The sequence below is a fragment of the Herpailurus yagouaroundi genome, unplaced genomic scaffold (genome assembly GCF_014898765.1).
Source record: "Herpailurus yagouaroundi ecotype Mexico unplaced genomic scaffold, PumYag 160, whole genome shotgun sequence".
Classification (NCBI taxonomy): Eukaryota; Metazoa; Chordata; class Mammalia; order Carnivora; family Felidae; genus Herpailurus; species Herpailurus yagouaroundi.
Genome location: NW_024412401.1, coordinates 9,000,792 through 9,019,971, shown reverse-complemented (window position 1 = coordinate 9,019,971; position 19,180 = coordinate 9,000,792). Strand labels below are relative to the sequence as shown.

Below are 19,180 nucleotides of genomic sequence, written 5' to 3'. Positions count from 1 at the left end.
AAAAAAATAAAATGAAAAGAGTAGGAGAGAGTGCATTTCATAAAAAAACAAAAGCACTCTGAACAATAGAACTGGAGTCACGAGGACACATAGCCTGTTCAAGGAATGTCACGAAGTACAGCACAAGTAGATGGCAGGTTCCGGGGAAGAGTGGAAAGGAAAAGAAGCTGGAATTGAAGTTGGGGTAGGTGCTGAGGGCCTGGAGAGCCAGGTTTTTAAGGAAAGGCGTGGCCTGGGCAGATGTCTTAGAGACAGGAACTGATCACAGCAGGAAGGGATGGACTAGAGCAGGGGGAGACCAGAGCTCAAGAGGCTTTGAGGGTCTGAGCATGAGGGGACAGCAGCCTGAGCCAGGACTGAGGATGGGTCAGTTTACAGACACACGTCATGCAGATTCAGTTCCGTATAAATCCCTCAGCCTTAATATGCTCTTTTCTCTTCATATTTACTACTTCCCTCCAATTTTGCCATTACTGCAGGGACACATTGTTTTGAAAGGTCTGAAATTAACAACCCTCAATCAGACTGAGAAGCAACGGTTGCTGTCATTAATGAACCATCCCTGCAGCCCCAGATGCTCTTCCCATAAGGCCAATGAGGAGGCTCTAAAGCACGGACCATGCACAACCGGCTGCGTATAAGAAATCACTTGAAGAGATTAACATCCTCTATGTCCATGCACGGTATAAACCCGTTTCCGTACGAGACAGAATATTGCTCCTATCTGCTTGCATTGCAACTGCATCTCCTGGGAATACCCTGAAAGCTTTACTATTCGTTGGTGGGTATTACCAAGGTGGGTATTGCCAACCGACCGGGCTTGTGTCCCGCTCTCTGGCTAATCCAGCAAGGCCAGGACAGTTCCATGCAATGTCCCTTCTCTCACCTGCAGATGACGGTCTCTTAACCCTGGTGAAAGTCAGACTTAGGTAGCAGGATCCGTCACAGAGGATCACAACCTGGAAGGCTTAGAACAACAGAAATTTACTGTCTCACATTCTGAAGGCTCGAAGTCTACAAACAGGTGTCAGCAGAGCTGGTTCATTCAGAAAACTGTCAGAAAGAGTCTGTCCTATGTCTCTCTCCTAGCTTCTGGTGGTTTCCCGGAATCTTTGGCATTCCTTGACTTCTGCTGCGTCACCCTGATCTCTGTCTTCATCCACACATGGTGTTCTCTGTGTGTGTGTGTGTGTGTATGTGTGTGTGTGCATGCATGTGTGTCTGTGTCCAAATTTCCACTTTTTATAAGGACACCAGTCAAGTTGGATTAGAGCCCCACCCTATTCCAGTATGACTTCATCTTAACCCGTTATATCTGCAGCAACCCTATTTCCAAATAAGGTCACATTCTGGGTTGCAGGGGGTTAAGACCTCAACATAGAAATTTGAGGGGGACGCAATTCAATACATAACACAGGGGAAGACGAGATATCTCTTTCTCTTCTCTCCTAGGTTCTACTTTATGCCGGGTGGGGAAAAGTTTAGCAACTCTTCTGTCTTTTGCCCTGAAAGAGAGTCCCCTTTCTCTACCAGCAGCAGGGAGCTGGGGCACAGACTTCATGTTTCCTGGAAGTGTTGCTATGAAGTCAAAATGAAAACCAGTCAACTATAATGCCGTTGACATCGTCACAGGCTGTTAAAATTGCCCTTTCCATTATATTTGCTGTAAATTTTATAAATAGTGTAAAGGAGGGGCGCCTGGGTGGCGCAGTCGGTTAAGTGTCCGACTTCAGCCAGGTCACGATCTCGCGGTCCGTGAGTTCGAGCCCCGCGTCAGGCTCTGGGCTGATGGCTCAGAGCCTGGAGCCTGTTTCCGATTCTGTGTCTCCCTCTCTCTCTGCCCCTCCCCCGTTCATGCTCTGTCTCTCTCTGTCCCAAAAATAAATAAACGTTGAAAAAAAAATAAATAATAAATAAATAAATAGTGTAAAGGACAACAAGATATTTGGTGAATTAGCTTCAACTGGCCTCTGTTGGGTGTGCGGGTATCTCTGCCTCTGTTGAGGAAGGGGAACCACATGTAGGGACAACATTTAATATTAGCTTCTTCACTTCTTAGGCTACAGTTTGAGCTCTCCTAAAATCCCATGTAGCTGAATCTCAAGGATTAATCTACACATCCCACCCCTGAACCGGTAAATGTGGTCTGCGTGAGAGATTCAACTTCTCTCTATTTACTTAGCTTTGCTCTTATTTCTTATGGGCCTAATAATATTGAACTTCTTAAGCCAAGAGTGCTCAGACTTTCTGGGCTAAATTATAAAACTTTCTGTGACAATCAACAAAGATTTCATTCTTTTTTTTTTTTAATATTTATTTATTTTTGAGAGAGAGACAGAGTGTGAGTGGGGGAGGGCAGAGAGAGGGAGACACAGAATCCAAAGCAGGCTCCAGGCTCTGAGCTGTCAGCACAGAGCCCAGACGCGGGGCTCGAACTCACAAACCTTGAGATCATGACCTGAGCCAGAGTTGGATGCTCAACCAACTGAGCCACCAAGGCTCCCCTAAGTATGCATATCTTTATGTGCATGTGTTTGGATTCTTTACCTGAAAGCAACCTTTGAAAAGCCTTAGAGAGAATGACTATGAATCACATGAATGATAGAAGATATCACAACCAAAGTGAAGAAAAGGCAGACACGGAGTTGAAGTGGGATCAAAATCGAACTTTATTTGCTTTGTAATTTTACCATCAAGAAGTGAGGAAATCTAAGCTTCCTTTCTTCTCAGTTTCCCTTTCTGTCAAATGGGAAATTTACCTGCCTTAAATTTATTTTAGAGGGACACATTTTTTGTGAAAAATGCAGACAACTATTTGTGGTTTGAATCTCATTAGCTCTGAAAAGGAACCACAAGTCACTGACTCCATGTTTTAAAAATAATAAAAGTCCAAAATTAGTAAAAGAAGTAGGCATTTAAAAAAAAGAAATAGGCATCGAACACAAAATAACAGAACTTTCAGGCTATTATTCAGGATATTCAAATATTTAGCAACTGGTAGGATAGCAGAGGGCAACAGAAAGCAATTGCCAAAGGCTTTAAAAGTGTGTATTCCTTTTGATTCAGCAATTCTGTTTCTAGAAATTTATCCCAAGGAAATAATTAGACAAATTTTGAAAAAATGCTTATACAAAGATGTGTATTGGTGCAGACTTTGTAATACCCAACATTTGGGAGTAAAATATAAACTTGCAACCATAGAAAATTAATTAAATTATGCTACAGCCTGAAAAATGAAATACTATGTAGTCATTAAAAACGATGACACTATACCAGCAAATAATCCTTTGTCAATAAGCAAACCACTCATACAGTTGCATTTATGTAGGCAAAAATATTTGCTCCCAGAGAATAATATTTTAGTGTGATGCCTTTTTAAAAATGAGACAAGCATTTCAATGATATTACTGAAATGTTACCTTTTTAACATGTAAGACCATTTTAATTATGTTTTCCAGTTTTATTTTATATGTGCTGGGTAGGAGCATTTCAGCTCATAAAGAGTATTTCAGCCGGTTAGAAGAAATTTAATATTTGGGAAAGATTCTTTTGGACTAAAATTAATGTTAAAGCCATTTTAGTACACACTGAGGAATATTAAGTCAAGTTAAGAGTCTGAATGATCCTAGTGCACTGAGTAACTTCTATCCTGCGGACACACTAAGCAGATGAACTTATAAGATATGTTCCATATTGACTCACTTGGTTATAAATACAAAGGGGTCACATCACAGTTAAAATATTTATAATCCCTAAATATATTAAGAGATGAATTTAAATAAAATGTAGTAGCAAAAAAAAAAAATAAGATTATGCTAGATCTATATGCATTGATTTACAAAGTTCCATAGCCAACATACTGTTAAGTGACAAGGATACATTTTAAAACAATATACATAAGGGGCACCTGGGTGGCTCAGTCGGTTGAGCATCTGACTTCAGCTCAGGTCATGATCTCATGGTGTGTGAGTTCGAGCCCCGCATCAGGTTCTGTGTGGACGGCTCGGAGCCTGGAGCCTACTTCAGGTTCTGTGTCTCCCTCTTTCTCTGCCCTCCCCTGCTTGTGCTGCTTGGATTGAGATGTGGGGCTCAATCCCACAACCCTCTCTCTCTCTCTCTCTCTCTAAAATAAACCTTAACAAAATTTTTAAAAATAAAACAATATACCTACTATAATCCCATTTTTGTGCAAGAATATATTTACATATGCGTACAATAAGGCCTGGAATTGCGTAAAGCATAAATTGTAAATGAAACAGTAGAATGAGCATCTCTGAGTGACAGACTTGTGGATAGGTTTATTTTCTTCTTTGTACTTTTTCTGAATGTTTAATACATTCAACGGCAGGAAATGGCTTTTCTTAGTCATTTAACAATAATAAAGTGATCTTAATTTTAAAGAGGAAAATACATTGTATCCTATCTCATCACCACCCTAAGGAGTCATTTGCCTTAGTTGTACCTTAACATTCCATAGGCTACACTGTGTCCCCGATAATGAAATAACAAGGAACATGAAAGTAAGCACTACTTGATACAGTTCTAAACCCCCATTTCGTTTCTGAGAATCACATAATGGTATTATTTTGTACCCTTATGTAATTTTAAAACATAATTACCCACTCACAAGCTTTTATCGTGAAAAGAAAATGCACTAGGCTGGGGTTTAGGAGACTTGAATACTTCTCTCTCCTCAGCCACTAGCTAGTGGGCAGATTTCCCAGTAGGACTTCTCAGAGCCCTGTGGGGATTTCAGAGGCTTGAGCCTACCGGAATTTTAGTTCTGTCTCTCAAGGATTTTCAATATCATCTGGTACCCGTCTCTTTTTAAGATTATAATCGCACATAAAGAATTTTTCCTGGTCGATTTTAATATACCTGAAGCTAAAGGTCTGGATTGGACATACCTATATTGGAATCTATATTTGAATCCTTATATTTATAAGGCAACACCTGTATGTTGTGTGACCTTGGGCACATTTCTTAACTTTTCAGAGGTTCAGCTTCATTACTTCAAAAATGAACAAAGGAAACAATTTATCTCTTTAAGATTTAAGATATGAGATATTCTATCTAAATTCCTGGCACAATTCCTGATACACAGAAGTGTTGGACAAATGTTAGCGCTCGTTATCATTGGCTACATTGATTACATACCTCTACTCAAACCCAGACTAATCCCTAAACCTTAGGATAAGAAAATATGTAAGACTGAAAACAGGCAAACTGAAGTTTTCCTTAGCATACTTTTTTTTCTTTTGAGACAGAGAGAGAGAGAGAGAGAGAGAGAGGGAGAGAATCTTAAGCAGGCTCCCTCTTCAGTGTGGAGCCAGATGTGGGACTCAATCCCACAACCCTGGGATCATGACCTGAGCTGAAATTGAGTCGGCTGCTCAACTCAGCTGCTAAACCGACTGAGCCACCCAGGCACTTTAGTGTATGTTTTCATTAGCATACATCTATGTGTCCATATTGTTCATGTTAATGACACACAGAAATGAAGGAATCAATGGAAAAAAGAGAAATGATTTTATGATAAGAATTTCCTGGGTACTGTTAAAGGAATTTGAAATTTATAAGCACTTGAGAAGCACTTTTTATAAGCACTTTTCTTATTATTAAAAACAATCTGTCTTAAAATGTTTACCAGCAACCACAACTTAGAATGTTCTACTGAAATCAGCTCATCTCATAAGAGTAGCTAGACAATTAGGGAGCCTAGGTGGCTCAGTAGGTTAAGCATCCAACTCCGGTTCAGGTCATGATCTCACAGTCCATGGGTTCAAGCCTTGCATTGGGCTCTGTGTTGACAGCTCAGAGCTTGGAGCCTGATTCAGATTCTGCATCTCCCTCTCTCTCTGCCCCTTCCCCACTCTCTCTCTCTCTCTCTCTTTCTCTCAAAAATAAACATTAAAAAAAATGTAAAGAGTAAACAATGATCTAATTAAAGTGTTTATTTCCATAGATTCTTTATCCGTTTCCTCAAAAAATTGCACTTGAACAGTTTTAATACTCAGGCTCATACTAAGATTGCCTATGATTTTGGATAAACATTTTCTTAAAGCAGCACTTGAAAGTGCTCTTGTAATTGAACTCCCAAATTTTGAATTTCAAATAGAGAGCGGAGGATTTAGCAAATACGTGACGAAGAGTCGTGTTTTCATGTCCTTTCATTTTGGCAGGAACTCTTGTTTCAGTTGAAAACTTTCCCTTACCATTACAGAAACCCAGAGGGCAATCATGAGTTAAGACCTGGAAAATAAAACTGAGAGCAAAGCCTGGAATAACATGTGGTTGTCATTTCCAAGGCCACAGACAGGGGAAGTGGTTTTCCACTGCTGGCTACACAAAGCCAAGCGCATGTCCCACATTAACATGGAGGGCAGACAGTAAAAATACAAAGAGATGGCAGTTCGCCTTTTTCCTTCATGGGCAGGTGTTGACTTGCCCAGCAGTTAGAGCTGCTTGGTTGAGGATCTGGATGTCATTTTAAATTTGAGGCAAAGTTTTTCTATTTATATCTGTGGCCTCTCACAACCACTCTGAACGATAGGGCATCTTACTCAATCTGGCTCCCCTGCCGTAAAGATAAAACTTAGTGGGTTGTGGGACTTCCCCAAGACCACAGTTAGAAGTCTGATTGGAAATCACTATCTCTGAATTTTCAGTCTTACCAATTATTCTATCTGATCCTGCCTAAAAAGAAGAAAGAGAGAGAGAGAGAGAGAAAAGAAGGAGGAAAGAAGGAATGAAGGAAGGGAGGAGGGAAGAAGGAAGGAAGGAAGGAAGGAAGGAAGGAAGGAAGGAAGGAAAAGAAGAAGAATAAAGTGGTGTTTTTGTTTCAAAAATTTACGATACCAGGTTGTAAAAACAGTATTAACTTGTAGACATAACTATATCATTCTTCTAGTCTCCTTTACAGCTTGTGATCACCTGTCTTGTTTAATCTCCGTCCATCTACCCAGACTTATATCCTGCTCAACCTACGCTCAAGCAAAAGGATGCATACCTAAGGTGTCGTAATGTTTATATGGGAAGGACAACTCATCTTCCCCCCTATCTCATGGCAGACATGGCTGGCTGATTACAGTACTTTTTTCACTCAGCCCAGATGAAGCCTCAGAATCCTCCTCACTCCAGAAGACTAACACCAATTGATTTGGATTGAAGCGTCTTCAACTCCAGCCAGGTTAGAGCACAATCCTTCAATTCTGCAGCGTCGTCACCCATGAACGTTGCCTCTGCTAGTTGTGTGATCCTCAGTACACTTCATCCTACTGAAATTCACTTTCCTCGCCCCTGAAACGAGTGTCATATAATTACCCCGCATCGAGGCTCTAATAAGACAGCGTGTGTAAAAGCACTCTGCCAACATACAGAATGACGGCTATTACCTCTAGCTTTATACAATGGTTAGTTTTATTCCACTCGTTTTAATTGTTCCCATCATAACTGGCTCTCTCCCTCAGGAAATTCTGGACTGCCTTACACACCGTAGCGCGTCACTAGCACATGACTTGTTCTCCAGAAGCATTAGTCTTCTGGAGACTAGTTCTTAGTCTCCACAACAGACTCCACCTGTTCCTGCCTCACTCCTGCTCACCCACCAACTATTAATGTCCACAGGGTTTTCACCTACAATCTGCCCCAGTTAAATAAATTGCAAAACATAGCATCTCAGAGGATTTAAAAACAATTATCTCAACTGGTTTCACGAGTCTGCGGCCTTCTTTCCGCACAGACGGAAAACCCTGGAAAGAAGTATGTCAGTGGCAGGGGCATCCAGGCCTTCCCCTCCCTAAGACAATGAGGACGGCAATGCTGCTGATGGCGATGGCAATAAACACCGAACATTTCCCATGTGCCAGTCATTGATCATTAACCTTTATAACAGTCACATGTGATAATATTGTTATCTTCACTGTAGATATCAGGAAATTGGCATAGAGAGGCTAGACAACTTTCCAAAGCCATGCAACTGTGAAGCTGTTGAATTAGCATCCTCCAGAGAAACAGAACCCATAGGAAATAGATAGAGAGGTAGATAGAGATGAGATTTATTATAGGATTGGCTGATGCAATTATGGAGGCTAACAAGTCCTATGGCCTGGCCTCTGCCAGCTGGAGAACCAGGAAAGCTCGTGATATAATTCAGCCGGAGTCCAAAAGCCTGTGAATGAGAGTGGGGAAGGGTTAGGAGGGATGCTGATGATATACTGAATCCAAAAACTTGAGAATCAAGAACATTGGCCCTCCTCCAAGAGCAGGAGAAGATGGATGTCTCGGCTCCAGCAGAGAAAGAGAATTTGGCCTTCTTCTGCTTCTCTGTTCTACTCAGGCCATCAATGGATTAGATGAGGCCCATGCACACTGGTGAGGGATCTTCTTTACTCAATTTACTGATTCAGATGCTAACCTTTTCCGAAGATCCTCTGCCAGACACGCCCAGAAATAATGTTTTACCAACTATCTGGGTGTCTCTTAACCCACTCAAACTGACACATAACCATCACGGTAAAAGCCATGCCATTATTAAGCAAGGATTTAAACCCAAGCAGGCTGGTTCTAGAACTTATATTCCTATCTCAACGCATTCCTGCTTGGTTTACCCTGGCCCTTCTCTATGGATGTGTGGAGGTTGTGTCAAACAGAATAGGTTCTCTCAGGATGGTGTGATGATGGAGCCAGACCCTCTTCCTTCCTTGGCCCCTTCCGGCATCTACAGAACCCGACGGGCACTGCCCAGGTGCTGCCTGATCACCCTGCCCGAGGCCGTACACCTAGAGCATGGGCTGGGCTTTTAAATATCTCATAACATCTTTTTTGATAGCTATAGAAATATAAAGGCATATGCCAAAGTATAAGTAAATTAACTAAGCGTGGCAAGTCAAATGCAAAGGCAAATGGAGACAGCAGAACAAACAGGATAAAGGGAGATTCTGGCTGATTGGGTAAAAGGCCAAAAACTTCTAAAGTGCCAGCTAATCCGTTCAGAAGTTAGTTCAGAGGAAGACCAATATTTAAATCCACATAATCCTTTCACAATGTAGATATGTATCAAATTATCGTGCTGCATATTTTAAATATCTTACAACTTTATGTATCGATTATACCTCAATAGAGCTGGAAAAAATCAATAAATATGGATTAACCAAAATTTGGTATACTCCTCTTGTGCTCCACAAAGTGGTTTCTAAAAGCAACTAAAATCTTGCAATGTGGCTTACAATAAAATAATGAGAAAGAAAAATTAATAAAAAGTAGGCCAAGGAAAGAAAAATATGCCAGTTATTGGGCTAATACAGTTAATAGCATTTTTAAGCTTTTTGCTCAAAAAATTCAAAATGGATCTTTAAAAGGATCCTTATGAGTTAAAAAAAAAAACTTGACATTTAATTCAATCCATTATTCAACTATTTCGACAAATATCTGTTGATGTGCTCTCCACAAATAAATAGAGACGTTTTTAGATAAATAAACTAAGGTTTTGCCACTAACAAATCCTAACTAGAATAGCTGCTAAAGCATATGACTGAGTTGAGTATAAAGTGGTTCTTAGGTGGAAGCTCTGTTCTGAGTTAATAAATGATGGTCAAGTCAAAAATAATTTAAATCCATATAAACCAGATAACTCAGCAATTATACTTGTAAAAGTCACCCTTGACCATTAGGTGGTCACTTACACTTTTTATTTGTTTTATTTTTAATTTTTTAAAAATGTTTACTTAGTTTTGAGATGGAGAGAGAGAGAGAGAGAGAGAGCGAGCATGAGCAGGGGAGAGGCAGACACAGAATCCAAAGCAGGCTCGGGGCTCTGAGCTAGCAGCACAGAGCTTGCTGTGGGACTCAAACTCATGGACTGTGAGATCCTAACCTGAGCCCACGTCAGACGCTTAACTGACTGAGCCCCCCAGGTGCCTGTCACTTACATTTTTGATATGAGAGGCACTAGGGCTTACATGATGCCTCAAAATATTTTTCCAGTTTTACAAAACTGGAAATTCTTCCAGTAAAGAATCATTCCTGTGAACCAGAAGGGTTTTCTTGCCTTCAAGCAATTATTTCTGGACTTATCTCTAGGCGCTGAACAGTGTTCCACTGTTCCACCTGTGGATCTCTCCATGACTTTCCAACATGGACCATTCCATGCCTTTGTTAATGCCTTTGTCTCTCTACCTGGACAGTGTCTCCAACTTGTCTCCTGTTGGACCAACAATTCTCTAAGATGCCTAAGTCTTTTCACTACTTTCCCTATTCTAAGACACATGAGTCCTTCTAGAATTTTCTGAAGACTTTTATTGTAACTCATCGCACTATATTATATCGTGGCTATCATCACACTACTAGAGTTCTTTGTTGCCTTCATGGTCTTTTTGTAATGTCTGGATATGAGCATCTTAAAGGCAGGGGTCCTAGCTTCTTTTCTTTGTCATTTCTATATCCCTAGTGTCTAACACAGTGTCCTACACATGGCCCATCTTCAATAAAATTAGAAGGAGGAGTGGGGACTGTTAGCAGCTTTAGAATCTTTATAGTTCACAGCACTATAGGATCATGGCAGCCAGCTGTGAGCAGTGCTTGATAATCCTGAGAGCAGCTAACATTCTTGGAACACCGAGAGGGCACTGGACACTGTCCTGAGCACTCTACTCGAATAGGCAAAGAACTGAGGCCGAGAGAGCTAAATTAGCTGCCTAAGGTGGTCGGGGTTAAATCTGATCCAAACCAAGGCAGACTGGCTTCAGTATTGGCACTCTCCATCACTCTGTTTTTCTGCTTAAGGAGGAAAAGAGGAATACCATAAGTAGAAAGGAGGTGAGTGCAATTAAATGGGGGGAGATAGGAGACAAAAACATATTTCACACATTCCACAATTCTGGTTTTGCCAGAAGGAAAAAAAAAAACCTAACAAAAGTCTCACCGTACATAACATGTTAGAAGGACTTTGAAATACAAGTTTGTGATAAAGTCCAATTAGCTAAAACAAAGCCTTGAGAACCATCCCAAATATCTAAACAAGCATTTTACCCAGAGAGAGTCATCCTTGATTGAAACAAGGACAAACAACATAACTAAAGGAAGGAAAGCCATGATGAGCCATGTGCAGAAAATTTAAACTAAGGCAAAAACATTCGCGGCTTTGTTTCCACTTAACTGATTGCTGGTCACATAGGAGATAGTTCATAGCTACCACAGTTCTAAAACTGGACGTGTGTATCGCCGTGCAAAGACACTGCAGAGTTTTGTTTATTATTGAAAAGTAGTAAACAACAGGCGGAAAAGACCACAAGAAAACAGGGGGACCCTGAAATATTGTGCAAAAACGAGGCTCCCACAGATATAAAAATTCAGCGATACAGAATCTGTGCAGCCAGAGGCGATCCACAGCCGGGCTCTCTCCGGAGAGGGAGTCACCCTGCAAAGGAACCCACCATGACCAGCCGGAGCTTGCCGAGCTGGGCTTTGATGCTACTTCTTTCCAGTACTGCCTGCTCTCTGGACTGTCACTTTCAACGGAGGGGCATCTGGGAGATTGTACAACATTTAGAGAACCTTGGAGGAAAATTTCCCCTGAGATGTCTGAAGGACAGAAGCAACTTCAGATTCCTCCAGGTTGCAAAAATCGACCAGCTTCCGGAGGAAACTGCTTTCCCGGCCATTGGAGAAATGCTGCGACAGGTCTTCAACACTTTCAGCCTGAATGTCTCCCAATCGTTGTGGAATGAAAGCCGTTTAGAGAGACTCCTAAGTGGACTGTATCAGCAAACGGAGAAGACAGGGGTATGCCTGGAGCAGGACTCTGGGCAGGAGGATCATTCATCCTCGCAAAGGGAGGGTACCAGACTTGCAATAAAGAATTATTTCCAAGGCATCCGTGACTATTTGCAAGGCCAAAAGTATAGCCACTGTGCCTGGGAGGTCATCCGTGTGGAAATCCGAAGGTGTTTTCTCTTCATTGAGCAGCTGACAAGAAGACATCGGGACCAAGAAATAGGTCACTTACATAACTAACTAATGTGGCACTGATCGCTAGTATCATTTTAGATGTCTCTTCAAACCAACGTGGTATTTCTAAGCAGTTTTTTATTTATTCTTTTTGTAACTTAGGATAATATTGTCAGTCAGTTTTCTGGATGGATAAAACCATGCTCATCATTTGCAAATTATTAGTTTAATGGATTTGTTTATTAAAGTTGAGCAAACATTTGTTATTAAAATAGTAATACTATATTTGATGACTTATATATAAAATATCATTTTAAAATTAAATGATTCTTTTATTTCGTTTTTACAATCAAATCTTCTAAATTCAGTCTTCTTGTAACTTTGCTCAAATGGTCATCCTCAGACTGCTTCACTTGACAGAGTTGAACCTATCTTTAGGATCATCTCACAATGCAGAAGGACCATCAACCAATACAGAAGATTGTGGCGGTGATGAACAATTTGGCAATTTCAGTTCTCAGTAAGTCCTGACCTGGAGCGAGAGCAGGAACACGTCTTTTGCCCTAGCCATCATCCCAGGCTTGGGCGTACCTGTCCTCTATTTTAGATGTTATCTGAGATTTCATAAGAGAATGAGAACAAAGAAAATCATGGAGATAATGATGATAGTGAATATGAAAAAGCGAGGGAAAGGAAGAAAGGTGGGGCAGGAATTTCTGAGGTGCACTCTTACCATGTCTCCTCATACTCACCAGTGTGGAAAGCCCTGGAGGATGGTCGCTCCCCATTCTCAGACTTCCATTCTTCCACTTAAGCCCATCACCGATCAATCATCCATCACTGATGTCTATTCATTCAGTGTTGTCTTCCAGTCTACGTGAAGCTCGGGGCCACGTTCTCAATCTCGCAATTTAGGCAGGGAAACTTGCATATGGACACGCAGAGGAGAGGTCCATGTGAACATGGAGGCAGAGACCGGAGTGATGCATCCATAAGTCAAGAAATGTTAAGCATTGCTAGGGGTCAGCAGAAGCTAGGAAGAAGGCAAGGAAGGATCCTCCCCTACAGTCTTCAGAGAGAATAGAGTCCTGCCAATACCTTGATTTTGGAGTTTTAGCTCCTAGAACTGGAAGGGAATAAGTTCCTGTCCGTTTAAGCCACCTAATTCGTGATACATTGTTTTGGCAGCCCTCTCTCACTACACGGAGAGAGAAGATGCATCTTCCTGATCTTGAATTTGAGTGCAGAGAAAAACAGAGTTTCTCAGGAAAGCCCACTACTCAGAGATGGTACCCATGGGAGTAATCGACTGGTTTTTGTGGTCTCCTAGTGCTTCCGCCTTTCAAATGTTCCTGTTGCTAAATTGAGAGTTAACACCTCTCCCGTGTACACATCAAAAGCTGTGTGCTGCCTCAGAAACATCTCGTGGCGCTTTTTAAAGGCTTTGAAAGCATTTGTTTATTTGCCAGTGAGTTTAATAGAGAATATATGCCATATATAGATTTAGAGGATTTAAGAATAAGACTACAATAAAATTCAGCAGCAAAATAAAAGTAACAGTAACTTGATCTTTTAAAAAACATTATTTCAGGGGCGCCTGGGTGGCTCGGTCGGTTAAGCGTCCGACTTCGGCTCAGGTCATGATCTCACGGTCCGAGGGTTCGAGCCCCGCGTCGGGCTCTGTGCTGACAGCTCAGAGCCTGGAGCCTGTTTCAGATTCTGTGTCTCCCTCTCTCTGTGACCCTCCCCCGTTCATGCTCTGTCTCTCTCTGTCTCAAAAGTAAATAAACATAAAAAAAAAAAAACACATTATTTCAGAAGGCATTTTCAAATTCTACCTACAGTGCCTCGGGATCCATACCTTAGAAATTAATTTTCACCAAAAATATAAATGTAGTCACAGCAATAGTTGGAAATTTGCCTTTGGTTACTGGATTAAAGAAAAAAGAATTTACAATATATAAAAAGGTCTGTTTTTTAATAACTAAGAGCTAATTAAAATCCTAGGGGTAAGCACCTAAATACACTTCAGTTGAGTAGTTTCAAACCCAAGGACTGATGATCACAACAGATAGAGGCAGTGTGAGGACGAAGGAGCACATGACTTCGGTTAGAAAATCCAGCTACAGTAGTTAGTACCAGGTCCTGACCACCATTTACTATGTGACTGGACACTCAATTTCTCGGAGGCTCACTTGCCTTCAGCTTAAAACCATATCAATAATACATACTCTTCCTACTCATGAGCAAGATGAAATGAGACACCGTATATAAACATACTTTACCATATATAAAAATATGGTAAAAACACCACATATAAAAATATCATACAGGGTGCCTGGGTGGCTCAGTTGGCTAAAGCGTCCAACTCTTGATCTCGGCTCAGGTCATGATCTTAGTGTTCGTGAGCTTGAGCCCTGCGTCGGGCTCCTCGCTGACAGTGTGGAGCTTGCTTGGGATTCTGTCTCTCCCTCTCTCTGCTCCTTCCCTGCTCTCTCTTGCTCTCTCAAAAATAAATAAACCTAAAAAATATTTTGAATACCGTATATACACATATAAAAACATGTTAAATATAATGTGAACCTTAAAACTCCTACAAAAAATACATTTCAAGCCATTTCAAGAAAGGACTTTTGCATTATTTACCAACTTAAGATTTTTTTAAAACCCTAATAAAACCTAATCAACGAAAACAAATTTGTTTAAGAAACAAGTTTATTTTAATAGGGACAATCTTTATCCCATTATAGCTTCCGTCAGGATGAGGACATGTTAGACAAGGAAACCTGTTTGACAAGGAAAGAGTTAACATTCCGATTCTTATTAATTAGAAGCAAAAATATTTTAGCATCAAAGTGGATGTATCATATCTTGTAAATTATGTATTTTAATAAAAAATTATTGAATTTCAGCTGTAATAGTGTGCCAGGCACTGTGCCAAGTGTGTGTGTCTGTATATGCGCACAGACACGCACATACACATGCATACACACACGCACACACACACACACACAACCCTACACAAAATCTAATTTATTTCCCACCACAATGCTGAGAAATTAGAACTATTACTTTATAGATGGGGAAAACTAGAGCTTACAAGGATGAGTTCTTAACCCAAAAGGTCTCTTTGGTAGTAACTGTAACTCAACTATTGTGTTCATATTATTTTTTGAAATGATATTTAACATACTTTAGACAATGCATCATTGTAGCTTAGTTATGATTTTAAAGATTTTTCTCTTCAGTTCGTCACCCATTGATATTACCATCTTTTCAAATATACTCTGACATGGGTGCCTGGGTGGCTCAGTGGGGTTGAGTATCTGACTTTGGCTCAGGTCATGATCTCAGTCTGTGAGTTCAAGCCCCGCGTGGGGCTCTGTGCTGACAGCTCAGAGCCTGGAGCCTGCTTCGGATTCTGTATCTCCCTCTCTTTCTGCCCCTAACCCACTTGCATTCTGTCTCTGTCTCTCTCAAAAAATAAATAAACATTAAAAAAATTTTTTTTAATAAATAAATGTTTAAAAAAATTCTGACATTGTGAGGATTGTATCCAGCAGACCTTCAGCAATACCCGAACAGGACTATTGTGTGTAGTTTCCCATTTACACACAAAGGGCAGATCCAATCAGCATGACAAGCCTCCTTAGAGGCTGACATACCTCCAGGAGCTAAGCATCTGCAGCCCTGCCTGCACTCCCAAGTCCTGGAGGAAGGGACAGTTCAGGTTTGTACTTTAAAGAGGTCACACACATCTTGAAGATGAAATCAATCACATTTGGGTGTAGCTCTCAAATCACCAAAGTCAAAAATGTTAAATGTCTAATCATCAAAGATCTCCAACGCAGTATGTTTTCGGAAGGGCTAACAATTTTCCTATCAAAATATTTCTGATGCTCAAAGAAATTGTTTTTATTTTTCTTTTGAGAGAGAGAGAGAGAGAGGGAAAGATAAGAGAGAGAGAGAGAAAGAGAGAGACAGGATCCCAAGCAGTCTCCATGCTCCTGACGTGGGGCTCAATCCCATGACCCTGGGATCATGACCTGAGTCAAAATCAAGAGTCAGATGCTCAACTGACTGAGCCACCCAGGCGCCCCTAAAGAAAGTTTTCAACACATTTGTTCTCTGAGAGAGAAGGAACTTTAGCTTAGGAAGAGCGGAGATGTAAATGTGAAAACCCTTCCCTCTCCTGCTCAAGATAGTATTGTGCCTCCGTTTGTTAAATAAATTCAACGACTTATTCCCCACGGCACTCTTCCCCTGGGTCTTGAAATGTACACAATCTCCCAAATGTAGAGAAAAACCTCCCTTGAGAGTGATATCCACGATCTTCCTGGAATAGGATTCTTTACCGTCCCCAAGGAGTCGTTAGAGGATTACCTGCCAATATCCTTAATGGCAGCTATTTCAAGTGACATTGAACACCATTTCACCAGTATCTACTCCTCTCCTGGCATCGTGCCAGGTTGGGGGTGGGGCGGGGAGCTCGTGCAAAGATTCCTGTGTTCAGAAAGCTCAAAGTGTGAAGAAGAGGAAGACATACAAATAAGTTATGGTAAAGGGTCAAGCCTGAAACGAAAAAGAAGATCCAAAGAGGGGGGAAAGAGACAGGATAGAGCCAGAGAACATCGGTGGGCCACAGAGGGTTTAAAGAGCGGGCAGTGGTTAACAACGTCAAGGGAAGGGGAAAACCAGGGAAGACAGGGTCTGAAAGACAAGCCAACTTGGCTGTGAATGGAAAGGGAGAGAAAAGGCAACAGCTGGGGCGAAAGCACAGTCAAGGGAGAGGAGTCTATTAGCTGTGTCTTTATGTGCCTTGAGGGTGATAGATTCAATTTCTTTAATATGACAGCTGCCCCGGAAAATGTGATGGTGATCGATGGATATCTGAACAGCTTCAGATGTAATTAAATTAAGTTGGAGGGGAAAACATATCCCCTGGCACGCAGGCTCTAGTGTTAGATTCGCGTCAGGACTAGCCGGCATTCTGTTTGTTTAGTAAATACCACCTTCTCGAGTTCTGAAGCAAAATTTTAAATTCAGCATCGGAAAAGCAATTTTGCGTGCAAAGGCAGTTTTTCAATCCCTTGAGTTGGCCTGAGTTGAAACCTTAGGTTTATGGCATGTTGGCAGTGTTCATCCTGAGTAAGTTGCTTGAATTAGCTGTATCACAGTTTCCCCATCTGCAAGATAGAGATATGAATATCCCACCCATCGTGGCTTTGCTGGAGGAGCAAGTGAGTTAATTCACATAGGTGTTCAGAATAGAGACTAGCAGTTCAACCATCAGTATGTTTAGCTCTTCTCATATCTATCCTCATAAATAGCCTCATTATTGTAACTGTTAATATCATGATTTGGTCTTGTTTTGGTCTGGTTCTCAGAAACATAAGGCAACTTACTTCATTTCACAGACGAAGCAAAATGGCTGCATGTGAGTAAATTATTTTCTTTGAGTCTTACTCCTAGAAAGAATTAGAGCAAAGCTCTCAAACCAAACCTTCACTCATACAAACCTCAGTCTCTGTTTAAGATGAACAAAATTTTATACCAAGGGCATCACAATGCCAAGACAGTCTGAAAAAATACACACACACGTATGTATATGGGCTCAAGCCTTCTACGTTATCACACCTGCCCACAAGGCCCACAAAAGTTAGATGAAATCCAATTGTATTACAACAAAAAATAATAACAATAAAAGAAATTAAAAGGCAGAAATATTGAAACATAGTGTAACACCCAAACTGATGTCATTCATCGTCAGCCCCACACTCTATGTAGCCTTGAGAGAACTATGCTAAGAGTATGAACAAAATTGCAAAACAATACCAAGATTTTATGCAAAAAACACACCGACGAAGCCATTGTTGTGATTTTCCATTTTACAGAAGAGTCGCAACACTCTGACCCATCCTTGTAACGTCAACACTTATACCTTGCGTGGCACAAAGATGGCCTGTGACACGGGCCAATTTGTTGAATTGAATGGAAAGCAAGTTAAAGAGTTGAAAATAATCTAAACTCCTCTCTGAAAATTGGCAGAAGTATTATAACCATTACAATACAGTGGAACAATTACAATACAATACAATTGCAATTACAATTACAATACAAACAAGTGGAAACATTCAGCAGATTTATCATCTGTAGCAATGGAGGTGATAATTCCGAACAAGAGATCAAAACAAAAATCAGTCATGTTTAGTATTGGAAGGCACCAAATGAGGGCAATTTGGGGAGTAGATTTTTCATGCTGTACGTAAGCTAAAATTAGACAGGAACGACTTAAGTTTCCCGAGGTCAACTGGACCACAAAAGGAAGGGAGAATGAAGTGGGAAAGGAACAACACTCATACAGAGCAGGTGCTAAACAAAATATGGTAGCAGTTCGTTCATTCATTCGTTCATTCCTACTGTCAGGTCCCCCTAATTTCAAGAGATCTTAAAGGCATCAGTGTAGATAGCATAATATAACACGTTTTATCTATAACCATGACTAAGTTCTTGGTAAAGGGTTAAATTGTCTTTAAAGTTTGATTTTAAAAGTCAGGAAAGTAAGAATTATATTTCACAACAATTTCTAGCAAAAATCTTTGCTTTTTTTTCAATTCCTGTGATGGAAGATTAAGTGTTGGTCATGTAGAAAACTAGCCTGTATAACTGATTCTGATTCTGCCTGTGATGGAATCATTAGTATCCCACCATAATCATAAACTCGACAAAATACATCAATCAACTGTTTCCATCACTGATCAAGAGACAATGTGCAGCTGTGATCCTTGAGAGAAGAACCGGCAAAATGAGGTACATATTCACACCTGCTTTCTGCCTGGGGGCACTTCCCCAAACTGTGGCACCAGGAAGTCAATCCCAAATCGAGAGCAGTAGTCTTGTTGGGCAGGGAAAACAGAGAACAGGGTTCAAGGCTGCTGACGTGGTTGCAACTGCGCTATAAGAAATCGGAACAAAGAGAGCTATGTGCAGTGACAGCTCCAGATGTTTGCGGAGGCATCCCCTTGTGTCTTTTCTGCCAGGGCAGGGCTCTGCGATGCCTGGCTACTGAGAGCTGTGTGCCAAATAGAAATTCCAGAGCTTTCCCAACAAAGAAACATGTCAGAGTTCCAGCCACCCAGAGTAGAAAGATTTCACTAAATACCATGGTCACAAGAAAGGTCATGTCCTAGTAGCGCTATTCTAACCCTCCAGTCTTGACTACGGTAGACTTTAA

The 19,180-nt window shown here is 40.9% G+C and overlaps 1 protein-coding gene across 1 annotated transcript; it reads left to right on the top strand.

Annotated features, from left to right (window-relative positions):
* The first annotated feature begins 11,433 nt into the window (after nucleotides 1-11,433).
* On the top strand, nucleotides 11,434-12,012 carry LOC121035166 (interferon beta-like). The gene has a single exon (XM_040482769.1). It carries the CDS (start codon nucleotides 11,434-11,436, stop codon nucleotides 12,010-12,012), a length of 579 nt encoding a protein of 192 aa, XP_040338703.1.
* The last annotated feature ends 7,168 nt before the right edge of the window (nucleotides 12,013-19,180 follow it).

What these genes read in the sequence shown, in the direction of transcription:
- LOC121035166 (XM_040482769.1), top strand. Translation starts at nt 11,434, where the DNA reads ATGACCAGCCGGAGCTTGCCGAGCTGGGCTTTGATGCTACTTCTTTCC.